At 37.2% G+C, this 25,254-nt stretch overlaps 1 protein-coding gene across 3 annotated transcripts in view; it reads right to left on the bottom strand.

Annotated features, from left to right (window-relative positions):
- Nucleotides 1-366: 366 nt before the first annotated feature.
- ARHGAP29 (Rho GTPase activating protein 29) overlaps nucleotides 367-25,254 on the bottom strand; it is a 62,602-nt gene continuing 37,714 nt past the window's right edge. For all 3 annotated transcript variants that reach the window (XM_025872230.2, XM_025872232.2, XM_073896276.1), the window contains 11 exons: nucleotides 16,771-16,928; nucleotides 16,094-16,233; nucleotides 15,715-15,819; nucleotides 13,435-13,533; nucleotides 12,284-12,423; nucleotides 11,834-12,022; nucleotides 11,427-11,564; nucleotides 6,535-6,767; nucleotides 5,075-5,405; nucleotides 4,824-4,932; nucleotides 367-2,419 (listed from right to left, as the gene is read on the bottom strand). In XM_025872230.2, coding sequence (XP_025728015.1) covers nucleotides 1,530-2,419; nucleotides 4,824-4,932; nucleotides 5,075-5,405; nucleotides 6,535-6,767; nucleotides 11,427-11,564; nucleotides 11,834-12,022; nucleotides 12,284-12,423; nucleotides 13,435-13,533; nucleotides 15,715-15,819; nucleotides 16,094-16,233; nucleotides 16,771-16,928 — 2,532 coding nt within the window. In that variant the 3' untranslated portion in view covers nucleotides 367-1,529. The remainder of the gene's footprint in view (nucleotides 2,420-4,823; nucleotides 4,933-5,074; nucleotides 5,406-6,534; nucleotides 6,768-11,426; nucleotides 11,565-11,833; nucleotides 12,023-12,283; nucleotides 12,424-13,434; nucleotides 13,534-15,714; nucleotides 15,820-16,093; nucleotides 16,234-16,770; nucleotides 16,929-25,254) is intronic.

Genomic DNA, 25,254 nt, shown 5'->3' with positions numbered 1-25,254 from the left:
AGTAAGGACTAAAAACAAGACTCTAGCACAAAGGAGTTACTCATTTCTCCCTAGTCCATAATGTCATATAGAGCTATATAACAACTTCCCACAACATGCATTCTATGTTACAGTCAAGGGGTGTATGAGCCCAAGTGTTGACCACTAAGCCAATGGTTACTAAATCTCAAAGTCTCACACCCTAAGAGGCAACAACTTCAGAGAAGCCACGAGAACTTGAAATAATTTAACAGGTTAATATATATATACTTAATATATATATATATTTAATATATATATATAAAATATGTATTTTTTATCAAGGATAACATGTTCCTATAAAAGCTTATGCTACAAATAGAATTCACACATAGAAAAAGAGGCTATTTTAATTTTTTGTCCCTTTTATATCTTATTTTAGGCAAAATGATGAAACCCAGAAAATCACAGAACTGCAACAGTTCTAAAAACTGGGAATTTTATAAATGAAATATATCCATCCAGTCATCTATACCTTTTCTCAAATTCCAAACAATGAGGCTTATCAAACTATATTCTTAGAATCAACTTAAATAAATCTCTGCATGATTTGGATGAAACATACATTGTCAATGGTTAAAAATTCAGGTAGAAAAAGTATATAAAATTACTTAAAAGTGAAAACATTTCATACCAAAAGAGTGGTTAAAAAAAAAACACACAAAAAACAACCCAGACAACATGAAGAGAAATGCACTGAATTTTAAAACATTTTTGGACCATTATATAAAATACCAAAACTTTCAGAACTGTTGAACAACAAAAGTTCATGTAGAATAAAGCCAAGAGGTGAAAAAATATTAAATGTGTTAAAACCATCTAAAGCCAAATAAGACATAACTGAACTATGTAATTTAGAAACAAGTTTAAGTGCACTTTCTTTGTACAATTCAACTGACTACCACATGGAAAATCTGGCCATTAATCAAAATGAAATTAAATAGAGATTTGCAAGCCTTTTGGCCATTGTGTAAATATTAAAAGGTGAATTGCCAATTGAAAAATAAAAGGTTACATACATACCATATAAGTGGTCAAAGACGCACTATAAAATCATGTGAACAAAACAATCATACCAGACAAAGATCTTTCAGGCACTTGCATTTGGAAATAATCCTTTTATAAATAAGCACCGCAGCTTCACTTCAAAAAATAAAGCGGATTTTCCCCAATTGCACCTATTAGCTGAGAACTATATCATATATTAGGGATGCATTTAAATGGACCATTTTATGGGAAAAATCAACTAAACTTTAAAAAAACCATAAGTCCACCTATTTATTCACAACTTTAAAAATACAGAGAATTCCAGTGAGGCACAGATGGGGCCCTATCAAAACAGGCTACCATTCAATATGACCAACACAGTATAACATGACACAAGGACGAAAAGCAAAACCCATGATGTGGCAATACTACACAGAAGGGGCCCTGTCAGAAGCTTCTTTCACAAAACAAACACAATACCACAAAACGAAACAACAACAAAGAAAAGCTGAATTCTGACAACCCTACACAAACTGCGGGATTTCATCTTCAAGGTCTTCAAACTGTTGCATTCGTTTTAGCCTTGGTCTCTGACACGCAGGAGGCACTTCGGGCAAGTCCCGCTCCTCAGAGTTTGCTCTGGGCTTGCTGGCGGGCTGCGTGGAGGCAGCGGGCACCTGGTCCGAGGCGGGAGCTGTTTTTAGCACGGGGCCCTGAGGGGCGGGGGCTGTGCCTGGAGGCAGTGCTGGGGAGGGTACGGTGGGCTTCTCCTCATCCCCTCGCACACCGCCAGCGGGAGCACGGGGTTTGTAAAACGTCGTCCAGTGCTGGGGCTGCAGCGTTCTGGGTGCTCTGACTGCAGTGGGAGGGCAGGAGTCGGACGACCGTCTCTCTGACACCTGTCTCGCAGACCTGACTGGTTCTGTGTACGGCTTACTGGGCTGGGGGGCACTGCCTGGCTGGTCCCCGCCCATCCTGATGCTCGCAGTTCCCCCTCTTTCCTGGAGTGCGTTGGGCACAGTCAAGGCAGTCTTTGTACTGAGGCCATTTTGTTCATACTGTTTCTCCCGAGTTTTTTGTAGAGTTTGCTGGTTAAAGCCATCCAATTTGGAACAGACAATAGTAGGAGTATCTTTCCTATTACCTCCTTCAAAGGTAGGATTCTTGCAAAACTTGTCTGAATTTACATTTCCCATATTTCTGACATTTCTCTCATTAGGAGGGCTTGCAAGAAGTAGTAGTCTATCTACAGGCAGACTTGCAGGTCTAACCTTGGTCCTTGGAGCATGCCTTTCAACACTGTTTGTTTCCCTATCTGATTTCAGAATAAGTAGCTTGGAAGTTTTAAACACATCTTCCATCTTTTGTGATGCTGATTCAAGTTCTTGGTCTACAAGCAAACCCACTTTGTTGTCTAAAAAAGGAAAAGATTTATTTAAAAATCAAACCTCATGACATATGGTTAACAAGAGTCTTATATATTTTTCCAAGTTATCCTCAGTTATCTATGCAGAGAAGTTAACTACTCATAAAGTATTAAAGGTGTACTTGAAATAAAAATGTTAGAATTTTATATTTATTTGAATCAATATAATAAACAGCTACAAAATCCACTGCAGGTTAGTAAAAAAAAAATTTGCTGAAGTAACTTTTTTTTTAATGTGCTTCATGTAAACAAGTATTTGTGAGGTGAAAGGAGTATCACAATTTCAGTAGGTATTGGTAAATTAACCCAGAAAAGCTACACCAATTTACGCACCAACCAAATGCAGGTGTGTCCTGAATCCAAAGGTTCTTGCCAACTCAATCTATTTTCAGTTACATTCAACCCACAGTGAGAATATATCCCATTAAATGCCTCAGATGCCTTCTTATCTGATCAACTCATAAATGCGCTACAACATTCATCCCGCCCAGTTCAGCTTGAAGAGTTCAGTTTTAAGTCAAAAACACCATTCTCCCCATTGACTGTTTTCTCCCAGGCTTACTTTCTTCTCTTTCCTATCCAGTCTGGACCCACGGTCCATGCTTTCTCAAACGAGAACCCTCAGCTCCTTCCAACCTGGTCCCTTTTTGCAGCGTCTCCACTAAAAAATGCCGACTCCTGGAGAACTCCAGGCTTCTGCTCACGCTGTCCTTTCCTGCTGGAAAGTATCAGACAAATCTGTGCCTCGACACCATTCTGGCTTTGAACTTCAGCTGCCCTGAGCACACTGCGCAATCCTTTTCCCCGCGGCCAGGTCCTTCTCCCACATCTCTGGGGCAGAGGTTTGCCGACGGGAGGCCATCAGAATCACCCGTCAGTCTTCATGTCATCTGACCTTCTTCCTTACCTGACACTGCTGACCTCTCTCCCCTGGGCTTCCAGCGCACTGCGCTCTTGGTCTGCCTTCCCAGGTCCTTCCCCGCATCTATGGACCACCCTGTAGGAACTGACTGCTGAACCGACCACAGCCACCAACCAAAGTACATTTTTTTTCTTTGACATTTTTAAAAAAGATTTTATTTATTATTTGAGAGAGATTGAGATTAAGAGAACGAGGGGCAGGGGGGAGGCAGACTCCCTGTGGAGCAGGGAGCCCAATGCGGGACTTGATCTCAGGACCCTGGGATCATGACCTGAGTCGAAGTATATTCTTAAAGTTCTGCGGGACAAAGTTAGAGCATAATGGGTAAGAGTGCAGACTCTGAAGCCCAGCTGCTGGGTTGAGCTCAGTTCTACCACTTTTGCACTGGGCAAGGCAATGTCACCGGCCCTAAGTGTCCGCATCTGTCAGAAAAGATCATGACTGTGTATCTATGATGATGTGTGGCCTAAATGACCTAATCCTGAAAAGTGCTCACGATGATCTGGTCTATAATAGGCTCTCAAAAAATGACATTTATTGTAATTACTCTTCCTAATTGGGAGCCCTCGATCATGAGATAGTAAAATAAGCACAAATACCAGTTCAAATTCTGACTGAACAATTTACAGCAGCATGACCGCTGACATTATTTAACTTCTCTCAGAGTATTCAGCTATGAGTCGAATGGGGTTGATACTACAGACTTTACAGCACAGAACTGTTATAAAGATCAAATCGGATAAATGGAATCAAACAATAAGCACAGTGCTTAGCCCAGAGCAGGCAGATGCTTCAATGACTGTTAGCTCCCTTACTTTTTAGACCCTGTCAGGATATGATCACTGACATAGGACTACCCACCGAATTTAACATATATCTCTACATTTTTAAAAACTGGAATTTAGTTCTAATGACCTATAGCATTATGGTAACAAATGGAAGCCTTTTCACCAGCATGACAGCTACTAATCACTGCAACTAAAATGATCATACAGTGAATAAAATATATATTTGTGCTTCATGTGTGAAAGGTGACAGGTAAAAGCATTTGAAAAAAAATGCTAGGAGTTTTAGGAGTCTAAATTTTTTAAATTTTAGGAGTCTAGTTGACTTGTTATGAGCAGTTAGGTCAATACAATGATTCATAGTAACAGAGTTCATGCTGCTCAACACATTTCTGCCTTGACTTTTAATTGATGGCAAAAATGAAAAAGAATTTTTTTCGGAAAGAGAGAACAAAAATACCTATGAACTCCAAGAGGTCTTTGTATAAGAAAGATCATTGTAAAGGATCACATTCATTTAAATGTAAGGTATAGTAAACAGCAACTTTTTAATGACCAGTAAAGATGCATTTACTAATGAAGCTTCTTTCTCTGATTTCTCTCAACTTCACTCACTGCAGCTATTAGACAAGGTTTGTCGGCACAGTTTGAAGTCAGCAAACATGTATTTTACATGGCCACTCACCAATGAGACACATATCACATTTTTCTAATGCATTTTGCTTTCGTTCTGATTCCTCAAATGATGTAGCTGGCTCAAAAATTTTGGTTTCACTATCCACAGTATGCATATCCTGTTGACAGAGGAGAATTTTTTAATTTGAAGAAGTAAAACACACCTCAATACAACTCAAAGTTTATTTTTAACTTTAATCTTATTAATAACTAATAAACATTACAAAGTTCTACCACAATTCCATAAAGGTCAAAACTCACTTCCTTTGAAGAGAAAAACAGTGACTTCGTAGAATGTTCTGGGTCTCTTTCTTCTGGTGATAATAGAGGCTTTGGAAGGCAGCCTTGATCCCCATGAGGGGCAACACCACCTGTACTGCACATGACTACCTCTTGTGGCTGCAAGGATCCATCGAAGATCCTCTGTGAGTAAGTGATGAGGAACTCTACCAGCCGTGCTTGGTTTGAGTATTCGGCAAGAGAGGAGATGGTGACAGGAGCAGTTGTGGGCCTTGGCCTAATGAGACTTGGTCCAAATATCACCCCCAAGTTTTTGGAGTTCATTTTGTTTTCTTCCGCATGATTTACGACTCTGTGAAGTAGAATACACAAAGTTGTATTAGATTTGCCTATTAGATTTCCTTGCTGGTGGTTTACTCTGGGTCGGGATGGGTGGAGGAAAAAATGGGCTGAAGAAGTCCAGAAAAAGGATATATTTATTTGATTAGATACTGACCACACACTGAATTGGGTTTCACAGTATTAGGATAAAATTTTATCCTAATTGGGTTTCACAATTTTCACAGTATTAGGAAAAAATTTTAGCAAGTAGAGGAACTACTAAAGTTTTACCAGCAGAAAAGCAAAAACAAAAATGAAGAGCCGCTCCTATCTTAGTATATAGCACATCCTCCCGAGTCCTTATGTTGGAAACTTAAGCATTAAAGTCGATTGCTTTCTCATTGCCACAGCTGGTCTTCAAGCCAAGCTGATTCTGTCTCCTAAAGAGCTTTCTGCTCGACTGCCACTACCAACGTTCTGGCCCTACTTCAAGCTCTCCACACCTTTCATTTCTATGACTACCCAAGAAGCTCTAAATTGCAGTAAACGATCCCCCCTCCAACCCATTCTCCATACTGCTGCCAGAAAGATCTAGCAAACAAATCTAAACATGCTAAATTCCTGGCTCAAAATTCTTTAGTGGGTACAGAAGGAAGGCAGTCAGCTCATCTGGCAGGTATGTATGACTTTCTTCATCAGGCCTCTGCCTAGCTCACTTCAAGCTACTGCTTGCTATGGCCCAGCCTAACCAAATTACCTATGCTTCCCCAAAGCAAAATTATCTCGTGTCCCTGTGTCTGTTACCCTCTACCTGGAATGCTCTTTTGCACATTCTTTGTCACCAAACCACCACCTGGTTCTTCAAGTCTGGCTCAGGGCTACCTTCTCTGATTCACGACCCCTGCATCCCCTCCTCGTCCTCTGCATGTTGAACAGGAATGGTACTGCGCTGCACTTGCCTGCAGGTCTGCCCTCAAGCTGACCCGCACAACAGATGACAGAAATCTTACATCTGCATCCTTATTTCCCCAGCTAGAGCACAGCACATAGGAGGCATCTGAGCTGCAAGATGGTAAATTTACGTGTGTTTTACCACAATTAAAAAAAAATGATCAATTATCCACCCACTACTGAATGCTTGCCTTATACAAAACTCTTACCGCTTAAGATGAACTATGAGGTAATGAAGACTGTTAAAATTTGACACTGGCAGTTGTCTTAGAAGGTCTTTGCTTTTTAGAAGAATTCTGTTTATTTCTATACATGTACTCGGCCATTTTTTGTCCTCGGGGTTATCCTTTTTTGATTCATGTTCTTCATTTACATGTTGGATCTCTTTTGCAAGGTCTATAAATTCCTTGTACAGTCGGAATAAAATGAATGGTTCTGGGAGCTAAAGAAATATAAAATCACATTAGGAATATCAGTCTGTCCATTTTTTCCAATTTACTGAATATCTACTGATGGATTTAGCATGTCCCTTCTAAGGAACTTAAGGTCAATCCACATTTAGAAATATACATATGTTTGTTATTGATGTTATCTATAAAGTGAGTCTGACATCATCACCAAAAATTGTATCTATATTAAAAATGAGTTAATTGATAATCAGTAAAACTTTCTAAAACCAAAAGCTGCATGAGGGATTCTAAAACTCTGCTATATATCCTATACCAACTACATTCATGACTGCCCCAAAGTTAGCATGATCTTCAACTGTTTTATTAAAACAAGCCCAGTCATATTAATTAGAAAAAGCTTATATTCTGAATTTTATTGGTATAGGGTAGACAGAGAACACAAAATGCTATTGGTTCCTTTTGTTTTACTTTGGCCAGACTGAAGATTAGCATAAGACAATATGGCTTATAAGAAGACTCTGTCAGATGAATGGATAAAGAAGAGGTGGTATATATACACAATGGAATATTATGCAGCCATCAAAAGGAAGGAGATCTTGCCATTTGCAACGACGTGGATGGAACTGGAGGGTGTTATGCTGAGTGAAATAAGTCAATCAGAGAAAGACATGTATCATATGACCTCACTGATATGAGGAATTCTTAATCTCAGGAACAAACTGAGGGTTGCTGGAGTGGTGGGGGGTGGGAGGGATGGGGTGGCTGGGTGATAGACATTGGGGAGGGTATGTGCTACGGTGAGCGCTGTGAATCACAGATCTGTACTTCTGAAACAAATAACGCAACATATTTTGAGAAAAAAAAAAAAGAAAAAGAAGAAGACAGCAGGAGAGGAAGAATGAAGGGGAGTAAGTCAGAAGGGGAGACGAACCAGGAGAGATGATGGACTCTGAAAAACAAACTGAGGTTTCTAGAGGGGAGGAGGGTAGGGGGATGGGTTAGCCTGGTGATGGGTATTAAAGAGGGCACATTCTGCATGGAGCACTGGGTGTTATGAACAAACAATGAATCATGGAACACTACACCAAAACAAATTATGTAATATATGGTGATTAACATAATAAAAAATTTAAAAAAGAGCAAATGAAAACAAAAAAAAAAAGAAGACTCTGCCAACGTTTTATTCATCTAATTTTTAAGTACAACTTGAATTGCCATAAATAGGTTAAAGAAAAAGTTCCTCTCTCAAACTATCAAGGGGCATGCCGACTTGATCTCTCTACTGGCATAAATGATTTCAATATTTCCACTGCTCAGTGATGGAAAGAGCCTATCTCTGGCTAGCTGGTGTCCTACACTATCTATGATCTATGGTGAGGTAGGCACCCACTTCTCCAGTTTCCCCTGCTGGTCCCAGAGAGGGGAAGCCTTGAGATTAATTTCTACCTCTATTATTCTGAGATCCGAAGGAGCTCACTTAACCTCTTGAGGCTTCAGACTTCCCATATATGAGTAAAATGAAGGCTACTCTCTAATACTATAAGAACTGAGCATGGCTCCCCACAGTATTCTTGAGATGGAATAGTACTGAACCCCATTTATTTCCTCTCCCTGACTGACTAGAAGAGACAGAATGATTCATTGTGAGATTAACAGTCATTCAGAGGTCCTCTGTCTCCATTTCTCAGCTGAGAATTCTGCAAAAGGTGAAAATCCTGTAAAGAAATCAAGTTTCCTGGGCTAACATGGCAGATCCAACATTTGTACCTAGTTTCTTTCCCTCTGGCAACCCCAACTGAAACACAGTTAAGCCCACAAGACTAGGAGAATGGGAAAGGAGATAAAAGCTACATTTCACCATTGAAGAGCAGATAAATAAGTAATGGGTTAGCAGTCCTGAGAAAGCTAAAATTCCAAAATGAGAACCGATGCAATTTATAAGCGACCCAGAGACTGTCAGCACTAGGTACTCTGATCCTGGCGGAGGGTGGGCTATTTAAGAAGCATTAGATCTCCAGATCCTTGTCTCCACTCCATGCTTCTGAACAACCTCTTTCCCAGGAGTGTGGGGATTTCTTCTCTGGGCAGTATAAAAGAGAGGGCCTCTAGGTGGGCAACTATCTAAGAATAGGAATTTAGTGACTGTCTGCATGCTATGGCAGAGATCCTGGAGCCTTCTTACCCAATGTGGCTCAGAGAGTTCTGGCACCACACCTAGAGGCAGGGAAAGACCATTCTCTGGGGTATCAGCCAAGCCAAAGAGCAGAGACCTAGAGATATAGACAACAGGTGTTTCCCAAAGAGCCCTCCAAGATCACAGTAAAACTCAAAATTTTTAAAGCCTGCATGTATTCAAAACCTTCCAAAGAGATTTCAATTCCCAATTCTTTCATTTTAAGTGATAACCATGAAAGACTGAAATAAAAATAAGCAGAAACAAAACCGTTTGAAGGTCTAGAACTGTGTTGACAATATGGTAGTCACTAGCCACATATGGCTACTGAGCACTGGAAATGTGGCTATTCCAAATTGACATATGCTCTAAATGAAAAATACACACCAGATTTCAAAGACTCAGTAACCCCTCCTTTCAAACAAAACAAAAACATTTCAGCAAAAATTTAACAGTATTGATTAGATGTTCAGATGATACTTCAGTATGTTAAATACTAAAATTAACTTCACCTGTTTCTTTTTATGTGGCTCCTAGAAAATTTAATATTATATATAGGGCTCAAATTACAGTCCTATTGAAAAGCACTAGAGACTAAACAGAGAAAAGAATCCTTTTTGGAAACAAGTTATGACTATCTCGGACAGATACTACAATCCTAAAAAAGGATGTTGGAAAAGGAACAGAGAGCCAAGTTCTTAGAAATTAAAATATGATCTCAGAAATGAAACAGATTACAGTAGGTATGGAAGATAAAACTGAGGAAATCTCAGGACGCCTGGGTGGTTCAGTTGGGTAAGCATCCAACTATTGGTTTCGGCTCAGGTCTTGATCTGGGGGTTGTGGGTTTGAGCCCCACGTTGGGTCCCATGCTGGGCATGGAGCCTACTTAAAAAAACAAAACAAAACAAAACACCTGAGGAAACCTCTTATAAAGTGTTAAAAGAAAACAAAAACAAAAAAAGAAATGAATAATAGAGAAAAGATGAAGGAACCAGTATAAGCTGTCCAGTATGCACATTTCCAGAAAGAAAATACAGAGAAAATAGGAGGAAATGAACAACAAAATAAAAGTCCCAAGAACAAAAGGCCAAGGAGGACAGAGTACGTGGCATACCTGAAAGGACAGATGAGAACATATCCACATCACGGCGTACACTGTGAAATTTTAAAACACTGGGGAGAAAAAAAGAAGATTCTACAAGCTTTCAGAGAGCAAACCATAGGCCTCATACAAAGAATCAGAAATGAGAAAGATTTCACACTTCAAAGAGAACAATAAAAAATGCCTTCAAAATTCGGAAGAACAATAATTTACGGTCTAGAACACAATAACCTTCCATACTATCCATATCCACTCTTCCATCCCGTTCAAGAAAGTAGAATAAAGACATTTACAAATAAATAAACTTACACTTATTCCACCTTGTTCAAGAACAGCATGACCAAAACAGTAGCATAAACCACAAACAGGAACACATGACACAGAAGACAGGTGCTCCCTCAGAAGACAGAAGGGGGCGGAAAAGGGAGAGATCCTAGGATGACAGCTAGTCACAATATTAAAAAGGATCCAGATGCAGAACAGAACTCCAGAGATGGGCATGTAAAGAACCATCACTGCTCTGCTCTCTGTGACTGTCTCTTCATTTCTACCCAAGGACAGAATGCAGCTGGGCTTGACCCAGCTCTTTTCTGTACTTGGCTCATCGTGGCAATGCAGTGATCGTTCCTGCAACCCCTTTATGAGCTGCTGCCTGAAGCCACTAAGGCCAATTACTGCTTCACCCCACAGGAGTGTTTTGTTTTTTTCTTTTTTGGATCTGCTCCTATAAGCCCCAGATACAACAGTGAGCACAGAAAGGGAAAATACAGGGCAGCCCAGCCCTGATCATATTCCTCCAGTACCCAGCTTACACAAAAGCCCTGCGTGATGCCCCAAATCTGTGGAACTGCATGTTCCCAGGATGCCTTCATGATCTTGCCCACTGACCCCACTGATTTTGCCCAATGGCTACTTGAGAATATCAATGAAGGTAAAGCTGGACCATGACTCCGACAGTGTTGAACTTACTGAATCCTTCATTAACAGTGTGAATAATACACAGCTAGATTTATGCTTTCCTCTCAGTTACCTAAAACTTAATGATACACTGTTTAGGAACATACAACAGGTATTAAAACTATTAAGAAAAGAGAAGGAGGTATTAACATGGTTAGAACAGACCACTGGGGTGGAGCTGAGGGCTACTTACTAGAGAAGGGCACATAGGAGCCTTCAATAAGCTAATGTTCTACTTCCTAAAGCTAGGTGATTGGAAATGAGTGTTTTAAATATTATTGGCCTTTAAACTGTCCATGTATTTTATATACTCTTTGATCTGTAACAATAATGAGAGACACATTAATATGGTCTACGTCAATGAAAATATATGTGTAGCAAATGTCATCAGCAAAATATGAATCATATTTTCGTTCTTTTCTATTTAACGGTATGTTTTAAGGGTAAAAACTTTACCTGTCGAAGGTATAATTTCAAGACGTCACAGATGTCATGTGAACTAAATTCTGAAATGTCTACCAAGTGCATTCCGTTTTCCAAGGCTTGACACAGTTTTTCAGTTTTTATTTTGTTTCCACATACACGATAAATTCCCTTGAGAAGAAAATGGAAAAATTTGGCAAAATTTTCCTTTAGAACATGGCTAAATGCAGACATCTACATATATCTGATGTGTCTACTTCAATATTTATTAGAAATTTAGGAAAACCTAGGGCCAAATGAGGTAACATTTTCTAAAAAAGTCCGAATAAATCGTTACTTATTAAAAATTGAGAGCATTGTTTTCCTTTAAAGTCTCACCATTAGAACACATCACACAGGCATTTATATTTTTAAACTTAATTTTAAGAGTTACAACGTACCTGTAGACACAAGGCTCTATTTTCAATCTCTGAGGCACAAATCTTGAGTATAAAAGGGATGCCATCTGGTTCCTTTTTTGCAACTTGTGTGAATTCTGCTCCAAATAAGTGTATTTTCCCTGGAAGTTTCTGATGACCACAGATGATGACTAAATTTTCCAAACACTTACGGTGACAAACAAGGAGACACTACAAGAAAATGACAGTTAAAAAATGGTTCACTCACCTTAAAACTATGGACAACTGAGCAAACTATAGGTAAAGTGGTAACACAACAAAAATAATTTTAAAAGGTATTACTTGTGGTGTCTGAAGCTAAATGAAATATAAAACTACACTGTGGTTCAATTTATTAAAAATATACTTGCAAGAGAGCCTAATCAATAAAATTAGTAAAGAGTATAAAGCAAAAAGCATGAAGGAGCTAATGTAATTCCTCAAAGATCTTACCTCTTCACATTCGACACCTTGGAATACTACAATGCCTTCACAATCCCTACATTTTGTGGGGGACCTCAATTTTCGAAACTTGTGAGTGAGAGCTGCCTTTGACATCAATGTTTTCTTAAATGTTCCAAGGGAATTGGGTCCTTGCAACAGAAATAAATTAATGTAAGAATTGTAAGATGACAAAATTATAACACATGATGCTAAATTTTGAAAAATCTTTAGACTTTGTAATCATTCATATGTTACATCAAGCTATTATTTTGAGTCTGTAACATCAAAATAAGCATCCAATTTATAGATCTCTTACAAAGTACACATTTATCAAACATTTGAGCTATAAGTAAAAATCACCAAAAAACCACTAAGATACTTCTAAAATAGCATGGCATAATATTTTCAACATCAATGAATCTACACTGTTATTAATATACTCTTTATAGCACCTGGAAGTCTGTTACAGAGGTGGCATTACAGTCTTAGAAAATGCCCCTACAAAAGCTTCAAAGAAAACTAGCTGTATGAGACCACTAGTGTCACTATTATTTGCATTAAAGATAAAGCTACTCTTATTCTGAGTTCATTATAAAATTAAAGGTAGCTAGTTCTATATCAATATCCTACCCAAAGGTCAGATGTTCCATATTATTCTAGTAAATGACGCCCAAACAGGTATAAGAAGTTCTCAAATGTACAAAACGAATTTATATGAGTCTAATTCAAGTCATTAAGGTAACTGATTTCTCTTTTATATCTGTCAACATCCATAACTTTCCTTGTCCTCAAGAACAAATTTATTTACTTTTCCTGCCTAACTTCTTGCACTACTTCTTTTAAAGAGATTTTCTCAGTCTCTCATGCATTGCAACCCTTTTAACAGTTAAGTCACTGTATTAGGTCTATAAAAGATCAAAATAACTAGCCTATTTTTGTACCATGCTAATACATTTTAGATCTAGTAGTTCCGCTTATAACATTTCACTAGTGCATTATCAACCCCTACTTGTACATAATTTTTTGGGATATATTTAAGTCAGTATAATGTCTTTTGTTTAATACACAGCAAAGTAATTCTTTATACTATTTTCCTAGTATCATGCAGTGTTGCTGACTCAAAGGGTTTAGTGGGAACTTGATTCAGGTGAAAGCAATACCAGCTTCTGAAGGGGAAGGTGGTTCTCTTTCATCCAGATCATCTGCCGAAGACATGGTTCCACTGGATGGAGTTCGTGGAAGTTTTCGATGAAAGTCTCCTAAAAGAAAATTGTGAATACAATCACCTGACCATTCACTCTAGAATTTAAGATATGGGTGATGACAATATTTTTTGAATAACACAAGTCATACTATTTTGTGGGCTACAACACAAAAAGCTGCTTCCATTCTCAGACTTTAGATATAGGGAACTCTGGTATTTATTACTAGGAACAAAAAGAGAATTCAACCAAACCTGACTTTTCCAAATACATTCTGCCAACTTCTGATAGAGATTATATGCTCTACAAGGACAGGGAGTATTTTCTATTCATGTCTTACACCTACTAACAAAGTGACTGGCACAATGGTAAACTGTCATTAAATGCCTGTTGAATTACAAAGAAATGTATACAAAAATAATATACAAAAATCTAATGAATACAGCCATGCTTCAGTAACATCACATTCAGGTTACGAGGAGGATGGGAGAGCAGGGAGCAGGAATAAAGACCCCCGGCGGGGCGCTGAGAGCACAGGACACATGCCATGTCAGCAAAGGACGCTGCATGGGTCTCAAGGGCGGCCAGACTAGGGCATGAGCTTTCTTTGCTCCCTGCAGATCGTACAAACAGGGCTCTATCTCTCCAAGTGGAAGATCTCACTTACCTCAAGGCCTTCATGAGGTTAAGGCCGAGAGTTAGAAAAGGTTTTACAGATGATTTCAACCAACATCTTTCCCCAAAAAAGATCCCTCTTCAAAATATGCCGAAGAGGCAGGCGGTCATCTAGTTTTTGCTTTGAATGTGTTCTCAGTGACTGAGAAATCTGGGGTCCCACGTTCCATTTCGAACTATTCTAACTGTAAAATGGCCTCCTTATATTTTTTGAGCAGCAACCTGCCTGCCTATGAATCCCAGCCTTTGGCCCCCGTTCTCCCTGAAGGAGCAGATGAGAACTGTCACTTTAATCCCTTCCCACTCCAGGATGTGAGGACGGCTGTCATGTCCCCCAGTTCCCTTGTTCCCAGGCCAGGCCTCCCCAGGTCTTCACCACCATTTATCATGTAACTAGTTTTCAAATTCTTGTCTTTATCACACGAAGTCTTGTGAGATTCCAAATAATTGAGGGCTTGCTCTAGAATGGGTCTTAATTTGTGGGGATAGCTACAACCGTCTTGTTTTTACAAAGTTAATTACAAATACTTAGGTAAGTATTTAGGCTCACATCTTCAGGGCGTCACTTGCACAGAGCTAGTTTTAAAGGAAGACACAAAGTAAGCTACAAACCCCAATGCTGCATGGAAGTTATTTCTAACTTTAAATTTCAAGAGACTTATTTACATGAATAAGTTTCTGTAATAAATAGAACACTATTAAAAAATGCCTTGGACTTTTGAGGTAGGTGAAATCTTATAACATATATCCCACCATGCCAAGGACCCTAGGAGAAGGGCTGGAAGAACAGGCCTGGAGCAGTCTTTGGTAGGAGAGTGGAGGAGAAAGAATGTCCCAGTAAGAATCTCATGGGTTCAAATGCTACCTTCTTTTCCCGCTAGCTGTATTACCTACGGCAAGTTAGCCTCTTTGAAGCCACCAAGGGAGAATTCAACACATCTATCCTGCCTCTCTAAGGAGCATGGGACTCTCTTTATTAAAGTACCTTTTAAGGTACATTTATAAAAACTGAATAATCACAGGCACAAAATTGGTGTTAACTGTACTGTTCATCACAGCAATTAACTACAAAACAATCTAAAAGGTATAGTTATGTTCAAAGAATGGAATACTATATATAGTATAAAATAAAGATATATAAAGAGAGCTATTCACATCGATATGGATCTTAAAAAAAAGATGAAAGAAGTCACACAAAAAATGGTATAATTCCATCTGTATAACATTCCAAAGAGGGCAAAGCTCAAGTAGTAAAACACTGAAAACAGCTAGAGAATGACTGACAAAATCCAGGATGATGGTCTGTTCTGGTGGGAAGCAGGGCAAGGTTTTCAAGGAGGTGTCCAGAGGGTCCTTCTAATGTACTGATAATGTTTTATTTCTTATAGGCTGGGTGGTAAATATATGTGGGTTTGCCTCTGTATTTTTTTTTTAAGCTGAACAGGTATACGTACATACTCCTCTCTAGGAGACAGTTCATTAAAAAAATAAGGTAGCTAAAATATATCCCCCAAAAGGACTATTTCATTGAATTCTCTCTGCTAGACTTAAATGCTTATGTACCTGGACTTATTGATTCAGAATCCAGAGATCTAGATTCACTGCTTCCTCCAGTGCTCTCAGAGTCACTAAACATCCCAAATGTCCATGACCTTATAAAAGAAGGACCTTTAAGAAAAGAATATTTAAAGTCAAACGTGGCTACAGACGGATTTCATGAGGTGAAATACTGATATTACATAAAATGAGACAAGTCAAATTTAACAGTGATCGAAAGTCGACTTTAACACACAGGCACAGTGCTTACAACTGTGAATAAGGCCTCATGAAGTTTTCATTCAAGGCCTGATTTTTAAATTCCAGAGTTGCAACTCATTTAGTAATCACATTTAAACAACTTGCTCTCTCACCAATCAGTGCTCTCTTGAATGTGAAAGTTTACCTGTGACATCAGCACTATTGGAGCATCTGTCCTCTTCAATCTTACTAGCACTGTCAGGAAGGCGCACTACGTCCTCTAACGAGTCGGTAGGTCTGTATCCAGAAGTGTGGGGACTATTTGTTAATGGTTTATTTACATTCCTAAGAAAAACCCAAATAAAACTCATCATTTAGAAGAATGACTAATACCCAGCCTATTTTATTCTATTTTCAGAAAAATCTGTTACATCTGAACAGAGTAATTAAATAGTAAGAAAAAGCCTTATTACATGGTTCAACTTCTTAGAGGAAATGTGAACAAAATTTATTCATCATTTGAACTTATTACAGCTGAAACATGGAAAAGAGTAGCAAAAGTATGGTCAATAATTCATGTCATGGTTAAGCTTTTCTAATATCACCTCTATGGAAAATGTAGGCTGTTAAATCTGTGGACATTCAAAACAGATACGACCATGATTTCCCATTCTCAAAGGATTTCTAAATCTCAAAGAACTTAGCTCTGTGTCAAAACAAAAAGTGTTACTCTTAAGTGAGTTACATTTGAATATAAAAAAAAAGTTCAGAAAGTTTTAAAGTCAATCCTGCCAATGTTAGAAAAGATACCACCTACTACCAGATAGGAACTTAGCAATAAAGGTTTTATCTTTTGAAATAATTGCATCTACACATTCTTACCCATCAACTTTTTCTTCGTCGGCTGCATTTGTGGCCTTGACAAACTCACTGTACTCTTGGCCTGGGTCATAGAGTTTGGCACTATCACAGAGAGACTGTAAATTGTTTGCAAGGGAGGCTGCCTGTAGGTGTTGCATCTGGAAGAGGTTAACTGTCACCTATGGTCACAGACAGACAAAAGGCAAAATAACTTCTGCTATACAGAATGCTGTATAAATATACATTGATTTCAAAAGAAAAAAAGATCATACAGTGAAGCACAGAACACTGAATATCATTGTGAGCATACTACATTGTCTGACTTTGTGCGAAGTGCAGATCAGGAAGAAAAAAAAAACCAAAACAGTTGTAATCCAATATCTAGGAGTAATCATTGCCAGCAAAACTGGCTTTAAACTGCAAAGTTCAAAAATACATCCCCATGTCCCTACTGGTTCATAATTTTAGCAGACAGATGTGTTTTTGAGGATTCCCAGCTCCATACTCTTGAGGGTCTGACCATAACGCTCTAAACTCTTAAGTGAAAAACATAAGGGAAAACATTTCAATCAGAGCACAATTATTTTGACTTTTACTTTTTCAATCCTATAAAAATAAAAATGCTTTATAACTTTCCCCAAATTATTCAGCCTCTCACTTACCTAATAGAAACACTAAAGAGTGAACCCCCATGGGGTAGATCCTGCAGGACTTGCTTGGCATCTTAACTGAGGTGGCTCACAGGTACCTCAAAAATCATCCTGCCTTTAGATTTTTTTGTGCCTCAATCTGTTCCCTGAGTCAGGAACTTAGACTTTTCTTCTAGGTCCTCTATCTCACACAGTGACCTAAGTGCCTCATAAAGGGGAAATGACCAAATGTATAGTAATAAAAAGTTTTATTAGCCAAAGTCATACTATAATTCTGTTCGTTTTCTGGGACTGCTCACTCGAGCACACAGGACTTCCAACTCTATGCCCAGCTTTCATCACCTACAGCAAATTTTTAGTTCCTCCACTGGCACATGGATTAGTGCAAATATTTAGGATAGCTGTTCAAACAGAATTTTAATTTCAAATAATGGGGAAAGTTTCTTTCATATAAATTAGCAATAATCTAAAATAAATTTGGTTTAGTGTAATTCTCTATCCTGTATGACTTTAAAGATAAATTTCTCTTGAATGTACTTTAAAATAAAACAAAAAACTCTTGTTCTAATTCTTTCCATTCTTCAAAGCCCATTGATTGGTTAGGTCTTTAGTGACTGGCCTGGTCATTTCTTCTTCCTCTCAGTAATGTAATTATGATCTTTATCCCCTACCCTCCAATACTTCATAATTCAAGACAATTTTAGATATTCAGAAGTAATCCTTGATGTCCATGATATAACTTAAAATTTTGCTGGGATATAAATATGATTTGTGTAACTTCCCTAAGATAGTGAGAGAAACTGAGTGTCTAGAATCTTTGTATCTCAAATAATTTTGTTTTCTCTGCAATCACATATGTGATATGTCCTAGAGTGAAAATAAAAAAAATCAGATTTGGGGGTGTGTAGTCTGGAAAAAGCATTCAGGAAAGGAAGATAACAATTACCTTTAAATATTTAAAGTGTTATTTTGTAGAAGAGGGATTATAGCAGTATGGTATAACTTGAAAGGTCCACAAGAAAATGGATTTTCTTTTTAGCTCAATATAAAAATTATATTAATTTTGGAGTTGTCACACCCAGGCTAAATAATCATTCAGCAAGACAGCACAGTATTTAAGAGCACAGGTTCTGAAGTCATTCAACCAAGTTCTATCCTAGCTTTACAATTTACATGCCAGGTGACCTTGATCAAGTTATTTGTAACTTCTCTAAGCAAATGCTTCATAAAAAGTTAATGTGCAAATGAATCATGGGCAGGATTCTTGTTCAAAATGCAGTTTCGGATTCCAAAAGTCTGACTTGAAACCCAAGATTCTGCATTCCTCATAGGCTCCCAAGGTAATGAGAATGTGATGGGCCCAAGGACCACATTTTGAGAAGAAAGGTTTTCTAAACTTTAGTTTCTCCACCAGTAAGATGGAGCTAAAAACAGTTATATTTACCTAATGGGATTGTGTGAGATTTATGTGAGTTAATGTAGGCGAAGAACTTAATACACTGGCAGGTACATACGCAATCTTAGCTATCATGAGCTACTGTCTGAGGTGAAAAGGACTTGTCAAGTGTAAAGGTTGGCTTACGTAACTCATAATGTAATTTTGAATCCTGGGATTTTTATAATTCTTTTAAATCACTTTGCTAAAATTGGGTCTCTAAATTAATCACACATTAATTGGAATTTGGTAAATGAATGAGATACAATTTTAAATACTTGGGAACATTTTATGGAGAGTTTCTGATTCAAATGGAAATAGGCTCACCGCCCCCCCAGCCCCCATTTCCCACTGAATTCTCAACTTTCTGAGAATTCTGAAAAGTAAATGGTAGCAGGCAGATTGTGGAAAGAAACAAATCAAGGTATGAGCAATCCAGGGATATGCTTCCTGTTATTTCTTTTGCTACTGTTTCCCAGCCAATACTGAACTCCTATTCAAAGACTTGTGATTGAAAGAGTGGGGGGAAACCCACTGGTTTTTGTCTGTTTTCTCTTGTCCCCCAGCCCCAAAGCAAGTCCCAAGCGCTAAGATGTGGTGCTGTGGCTCCAACAGGAGTAGCCACTGAACAGACATCTACAACTTTGAGGGGAATTCTTCTCTAGAACCAGATAAACTGGATCTGAAGAGTGAGGGGTCTGAACTCCCTATTGGTTTTTGTCTTTATCCTTTCCCTACTTGGCCCTCAATAGCAGCAGAGTAGGCTAAGTTTCACAACTAGAAGACTTGGAAGGGATTCCTTAGGAGCTGTAGAGTGAACCTAACTAGATCAAATGCCTGCCCAAAATTTAAAAACTCAACATTCAATATAGGTTAGAAAGATGACCCTGAGTCACATAAGGTAATATGGAGAAGTCCAGAATATCATCCAAAATTACTTGTTACATGAAGGACCAGGAAATCTCATCAACACGCAAGAGAAAAGACAATAAACGCACTAACCCTGAGATGACTCACCTATTTGGATTATCAGATAAAGACTTTAAAGCCGCTATTATGACGGTTTGAATACTTAAGGGCAAATAATCTTAAAACATGGTAAGACTGAAGTCGCAGCACAGAAATGGAAGATATAAAAAAGAATAAAATAACCCAAACAAAAAAATTCACTGTTTTGACTGTATAGGAAAATAAGAGATAACAAAAGAAAGAGTCAGTGAACTTGAAGATAGATCAACAGAACAACCACCAAGAGAAAAGATTAGGGAGAAAAAAAAAACACCCCCCTCAAACCCATAGAATAAAAACAAAGGTCTAAAATTTGAGGCACTGGAGTCTTAGAGGAAGAGCACAGAGTGCTACAAAAAAAATTTTGAAGAAACAATAGCTGAAAACTTCCCAAATATTATGAGTCAAACCTGCAGATTTAAGAAGCTCAGGGAACCCAAAACAGAACAAATTCAACAAAATTCACACCCAAATAAACTGTAATCGAAATGTTGAAAACCAAAGACAAAGAAAAAAAATCTTGCAAGCAAAAAACAAAAAAAAACCTCCAACACATTGCACATTGAGAAAGCAATAATTCAAATGACTATGGATTTCTCATTAGAAACACAGAGGCCAGAAGGCAGTGGAAGGACATTTTTAAAGTGCTGAAAGAAAAGAACTAAATTCTTTATCAAATGAAAATGTCCTTCAGGAATAAAGATGAAATAAAGAAATAAAGAAATGTCTTTATTTCTCAGATGAAATACAGAATTCACCACCAGAAGACCTGCTACAACAGAAATGCTAAAGTAAGTTCTTCAGAAAAGAGAGAAATGATATCAAAGGGAAAGAACTGTAGAAATGGAAGAGTAGAAACAAATGGTAAATACCTAGGTAATTAAAAAAGATGACTTCTCTTCTCTAAAATATGTGACTTTTGAAAGCAAAAATTATAAGATTGTCTGGTGAGGCTTTCAAAGTATATAGATGTAACATACACATATCAATTACAACCCAAAACAAGTAAAAGGGACTTATATGGTGGGACTATGTGGTTCCTACGTTCCACTTGAAGGGGTAAAATGTTAGTTCTAAATAGGCCAGTGAAAAGTTTTTATAAATATAGCCCTAGTGCAACCATTAAAAAGAAAAAAAAAAAACCATAAAAAGAGACATAGTCAAAAGCTCAGTAAATTAAAATGTAGATAATAAAATGTGAATAAGCGTTTTAGATAAATTAAAATGTAACTCTAATACATAAATAAAAATAGATTAATCTGTAATATAAATTATATGTAATTCTAAAAAATTATCAATTTATCCAATATAAGGCAGCAAAAGGGAAACAAATGAAGAAAACATAAGGTACAAACAGAAAAAGAGAAAAGTAGGCCTAAATGTGAACATACATTTGCATTAAATATAAACTAAATATTTCACTTAAAAGATACAGATTATCAAAACAGATTTTTTTTTTTTTTTTTTTAGAGAGAGTGAGTGAGAGAAAACATGAGAGGGGAGAGGGTCAGAGGGAGAAACAGACTCCCCGCTGAGCCAGGAGCCCGATGTGGGACTCAATCCCAGGACTCCAGGATCATGACCTGAGCTGAAGGCAGTCGCCTAACCAACTGAGGCACCCAGGTGCCCCCAAAACCGATTTTTAAAAAAAATCAAGACGGAACTATATGCTATGTAAGAAATTCACTTTATTTTTTCTCTTTTTTTGTTATGTTAATCACCATACATTACATCATTAGTTTTTGATGTAGTGTTCCATGATTCATTGTTTGCATATAACACCCAGTGCTCCATGCAGAACGTGCCCTCCTTAATACCCATCACCAGGCTAACCCATCCCCCCACCCCCCTCCCCTCTAGAACCCTCAGTTTGTTTCTCAGAGTCCATAGTCTCTCATGGTTCGTCTCCCCCTCCAATTTCACTTTTAAATATAATGATAAAACTCAAAGTAGAAGAATGGAAAAAGATATACCATACCATGAAAAAAATAATTGAAAGAAAACTGAAACAGCTACATCAGTATTAAATGAAGACTAAAAGCAATAAAAATTACCAGGATAAAAAGAGACATTTCATAAAAATAAAAGGATTAATTCACCAAGAATATGTAACAATTACTAATGCACAAGCAACTGAGTTTCAAAATTCATAAAGCAAAAACTGATAGAACTAAAAGTATACAGTATATTGAAGACTTCAAAACTCCTTTCTCTGAATAAACTGGTTACCAGAGGGGAAGTGGGTAGGGGGTGGGTTAAATAGGTGAGTGGAATTAAGGGGCGCGCTTGTTGTGATGAGCACTGGGTATTGTATGGAAGTGTTCAATCACTGTATGGTACACCTGAAACTGATATTACACTGTATGTTGATTAACTGGGATTTAAATAAAAACTTAAAAAAACAACCCTCATTTCTCTGTAACTGATAGAAGTAAAAAGTAAGTCAAGGATATAGAAGAAATAAATAGCACTGTAAACCAACAATAACCAATTGACATTTACATTTACCAAATACCCCAGCCAACAAGAGCAGAACACACATTTTGAAAAGTATATGCATGGAACATTCACCATGATAGACCATATGCTGAATCATAAAACAAACCATAACAAATCTAAGAAAATTGAAATTATATAAAACATTTCTCTCATCATAACAGAATTAAACTAGAAATCAGTATCAGGAATTTATCCAGAAAATTCTCAAATACTTGGAAATTAAACAATCAGCTTCTATACTATCCATAGGTCAAAGATGAAGTCTCACGGGAAATTAGGAAATATTTTATATTGAACAAAAATAGAAATACAAAATTCAAAATTTGTGTGATTTAGATAAGAGTGCTTAGAGAGAAATCTAAATGATTAAATATTTATATTACAAAAGCAGGGAGGTCTCAATGAACAATCTAAGCTTCCACCATCAAGAAACTAAAAAGAAAAGCAAAATAAACCCAAAGCAAGCTGAAATAAATAAAATTTTAAAAATAATAGAGAAACCAATGAAAATTAAAAGCTAGTTCTTCGAAAAGGTCAGTAAAATTGATAAACCTCTATCTAGCCAGACTAACCAGAGAGAGAAAGAGAGAAGGTACAAATTACCAACATCAGGAATCAAAGAGAGGATATTATTACAGCCTACTGAGTCACTGAAGGGGTAAAGAAAAACCATAAACAACTCTGTGCACATAAATTAGACAACTGGGACAAAAGGGACTGATTCCATGAAAGCTACAAACTACCAAAATTCACCCAAAAAAAAATAATTAACTCGAATAGATTTATTCTCAAAAGAAATTGAATACAGAGTGAAAAATCTTCCAAAAATGAAAACCCCAAGCCCAGATACTTTCACCAGGGAATGCCATCAAACAACTGAAGAAATAACACCAATTCTACACAATCTCTTCCAGAATACTGACAGGAAGGAACACCTCCCTACTCATTTTACAAGGACAGAATTACCCTGATACTAAACTAGATAAAGACAGTATAAGAAAAAAAAAACAACCCAGTAATAACATACCAATGTCTTTTATTAACAGAGAAGAAAAAGAAAAAAATACTCAACAAAATATTAGCAAATTGAATCCAGCAATATATAAAAGTAACAATGCATCACAACCAAAAGCAGCTTATCCAGGAATGCAAGACTAGATCAGCACTCAAACATCAATGTAATCCATCATATTAATAGACTACAAAAGAAAAACTGTATTACCACATTAATCAAATGATGCAGAAAAAATCATTTGATAAAATCTAACATCTTTTTTAAAAAAAGCAGACACAATTATAAATGTTTATAATAATTTAATTAGCAAAAATTGCATCTTAAGTCCCGTAAACTGTACTTATATATTATTTGTTCAAAGATGTTCCTCTATCATATTTAGGTACACATATGGTATATAGTATGTAAAGGTACATATAAAGGAATAAAGAATATATGTACATATCTATTCAATATATACTGAAGCAGACAGTTTTGCTAGCTTATGCTGCAGTAACAAACAACCTTAAAATTTTCAGCAGTGGAAAAAAAAATTCAACACCTTCATCATAAAACTTTCAGCAAACTAGGAAAAGGAGAAATTCCTTACCTGATAAAGGGCATCATCAAAAACCCTATAGTTATCATCGTATGTAATAGTGAAAGACTAAGTGCTTTGCCCTTAAATAGTCCAGAAGAAGACGAGGATACCTTCTCTCCCCCAATCCTATTCAATAACGAACTGGAAGCTCTAGCCAGTGCAGAAAGAAAAAGAAGTAAGAGGAATACAGATTGGAAAGGAAGAAATAAAACTGTCCCTATTTGTAGTTAACATAATGTTCTATGTAGAAAACCCCAATGAGTCTACAAAAAAAGTTCCAGAACTATTTAGTTTTAGCAAGTTTGCAAGATACAAGATCAACATACAAAAATCACTTGTATTTCTAAATACTAACAATGAACAAATGAAATGTGAAATTGAAGAAATGTGTGTGCAGATACATACACATAAATTATATGTGGTATATATTTATCTTTTGATTTATTTGTATGTCACATTCACAATACCTGCTCAAATACATACATACACACATAGGTTTAAATCTAACAAAACATGTGAAAGACTTCTATGTTGAAAACTACAAAATGCTGATTAAAAAAATATCATGTATCTAAATAAATGGAGAGACATACTGTCTTCATCGATTGAACAACTCTATATAGTTAAGATGCTACATATTACAGTCAATTCTTCCCATCTGATCTAAGATTTAACACAATTCCAATTAGAATGTTAGCAGGATTTGTTTGTAGATACTGCAAGCTGATTCCAATGTTTTTATGGGCAAACAATCTTAAATACTCAAAACAATTCTGAAAAAAAAAGTTGAAAATTCACACTACCTGATTTTATTTTATTTTTTTTTTAAAGAATTTATTTATTTGACAGAGAGAGACACAGGGAGAGAGGGAACACAAGCAGGGGGAGTGGGAGAGGGAGAAGCAGGCTTCCCGTGGAGCAGGGAGCCCGATCCCAGGACCCTGGGATCATGACCTGAGCCGAAGGCAGATGCTTAACGACTGAGCCACCCAGGCGTCCCTACCTGATTTTAAGACTTGCTATAAAACAACAGTAATCAACACAGTAGTAGAGTTTGGGCCAAATGACAGGTACATATAACCATGGAACAGAATAGAGAATCTAGAAATTGACCTTTTATAAAAATATGGTCAATTTATTTTTGACAAAGATGCAAAGACAAATCAATGGAGATGGCACAAAGTTTTCAACAAATGGTACTGGAACAAGTGGACATCTGTATTAATAATGTTTTTTATTTTCCGTATTTTATAATGTTTTGACATCTTAAAAAGTTTGCCGGCTGGGGAGAGTCTGCTCCTCCCAGGGCTAACCAATT

Source organism: Callorhinus ursinus, unplaced genomic scaffold (genome assembly GCF_003265705.2).
Source record: "Callorhinus ursinus isolate GAN/ISIS: 27379988/994484 unplaced genomic scaffold, GSC_fseal_2.0 scaffold9, whole genome shotgun sequence".
Taxonomy (NCBI): Eukaryota; Metazoa; Chordata; class Mammalia; order Carnivora; family Otariidae; genus Callorhinus; species Callorhinus ursinus.
The sequence above is the reverse complement of the archived record's forward strand: the minus strand, read 5'-3'. Positions and strand labels throughout refer to the sequence as shown.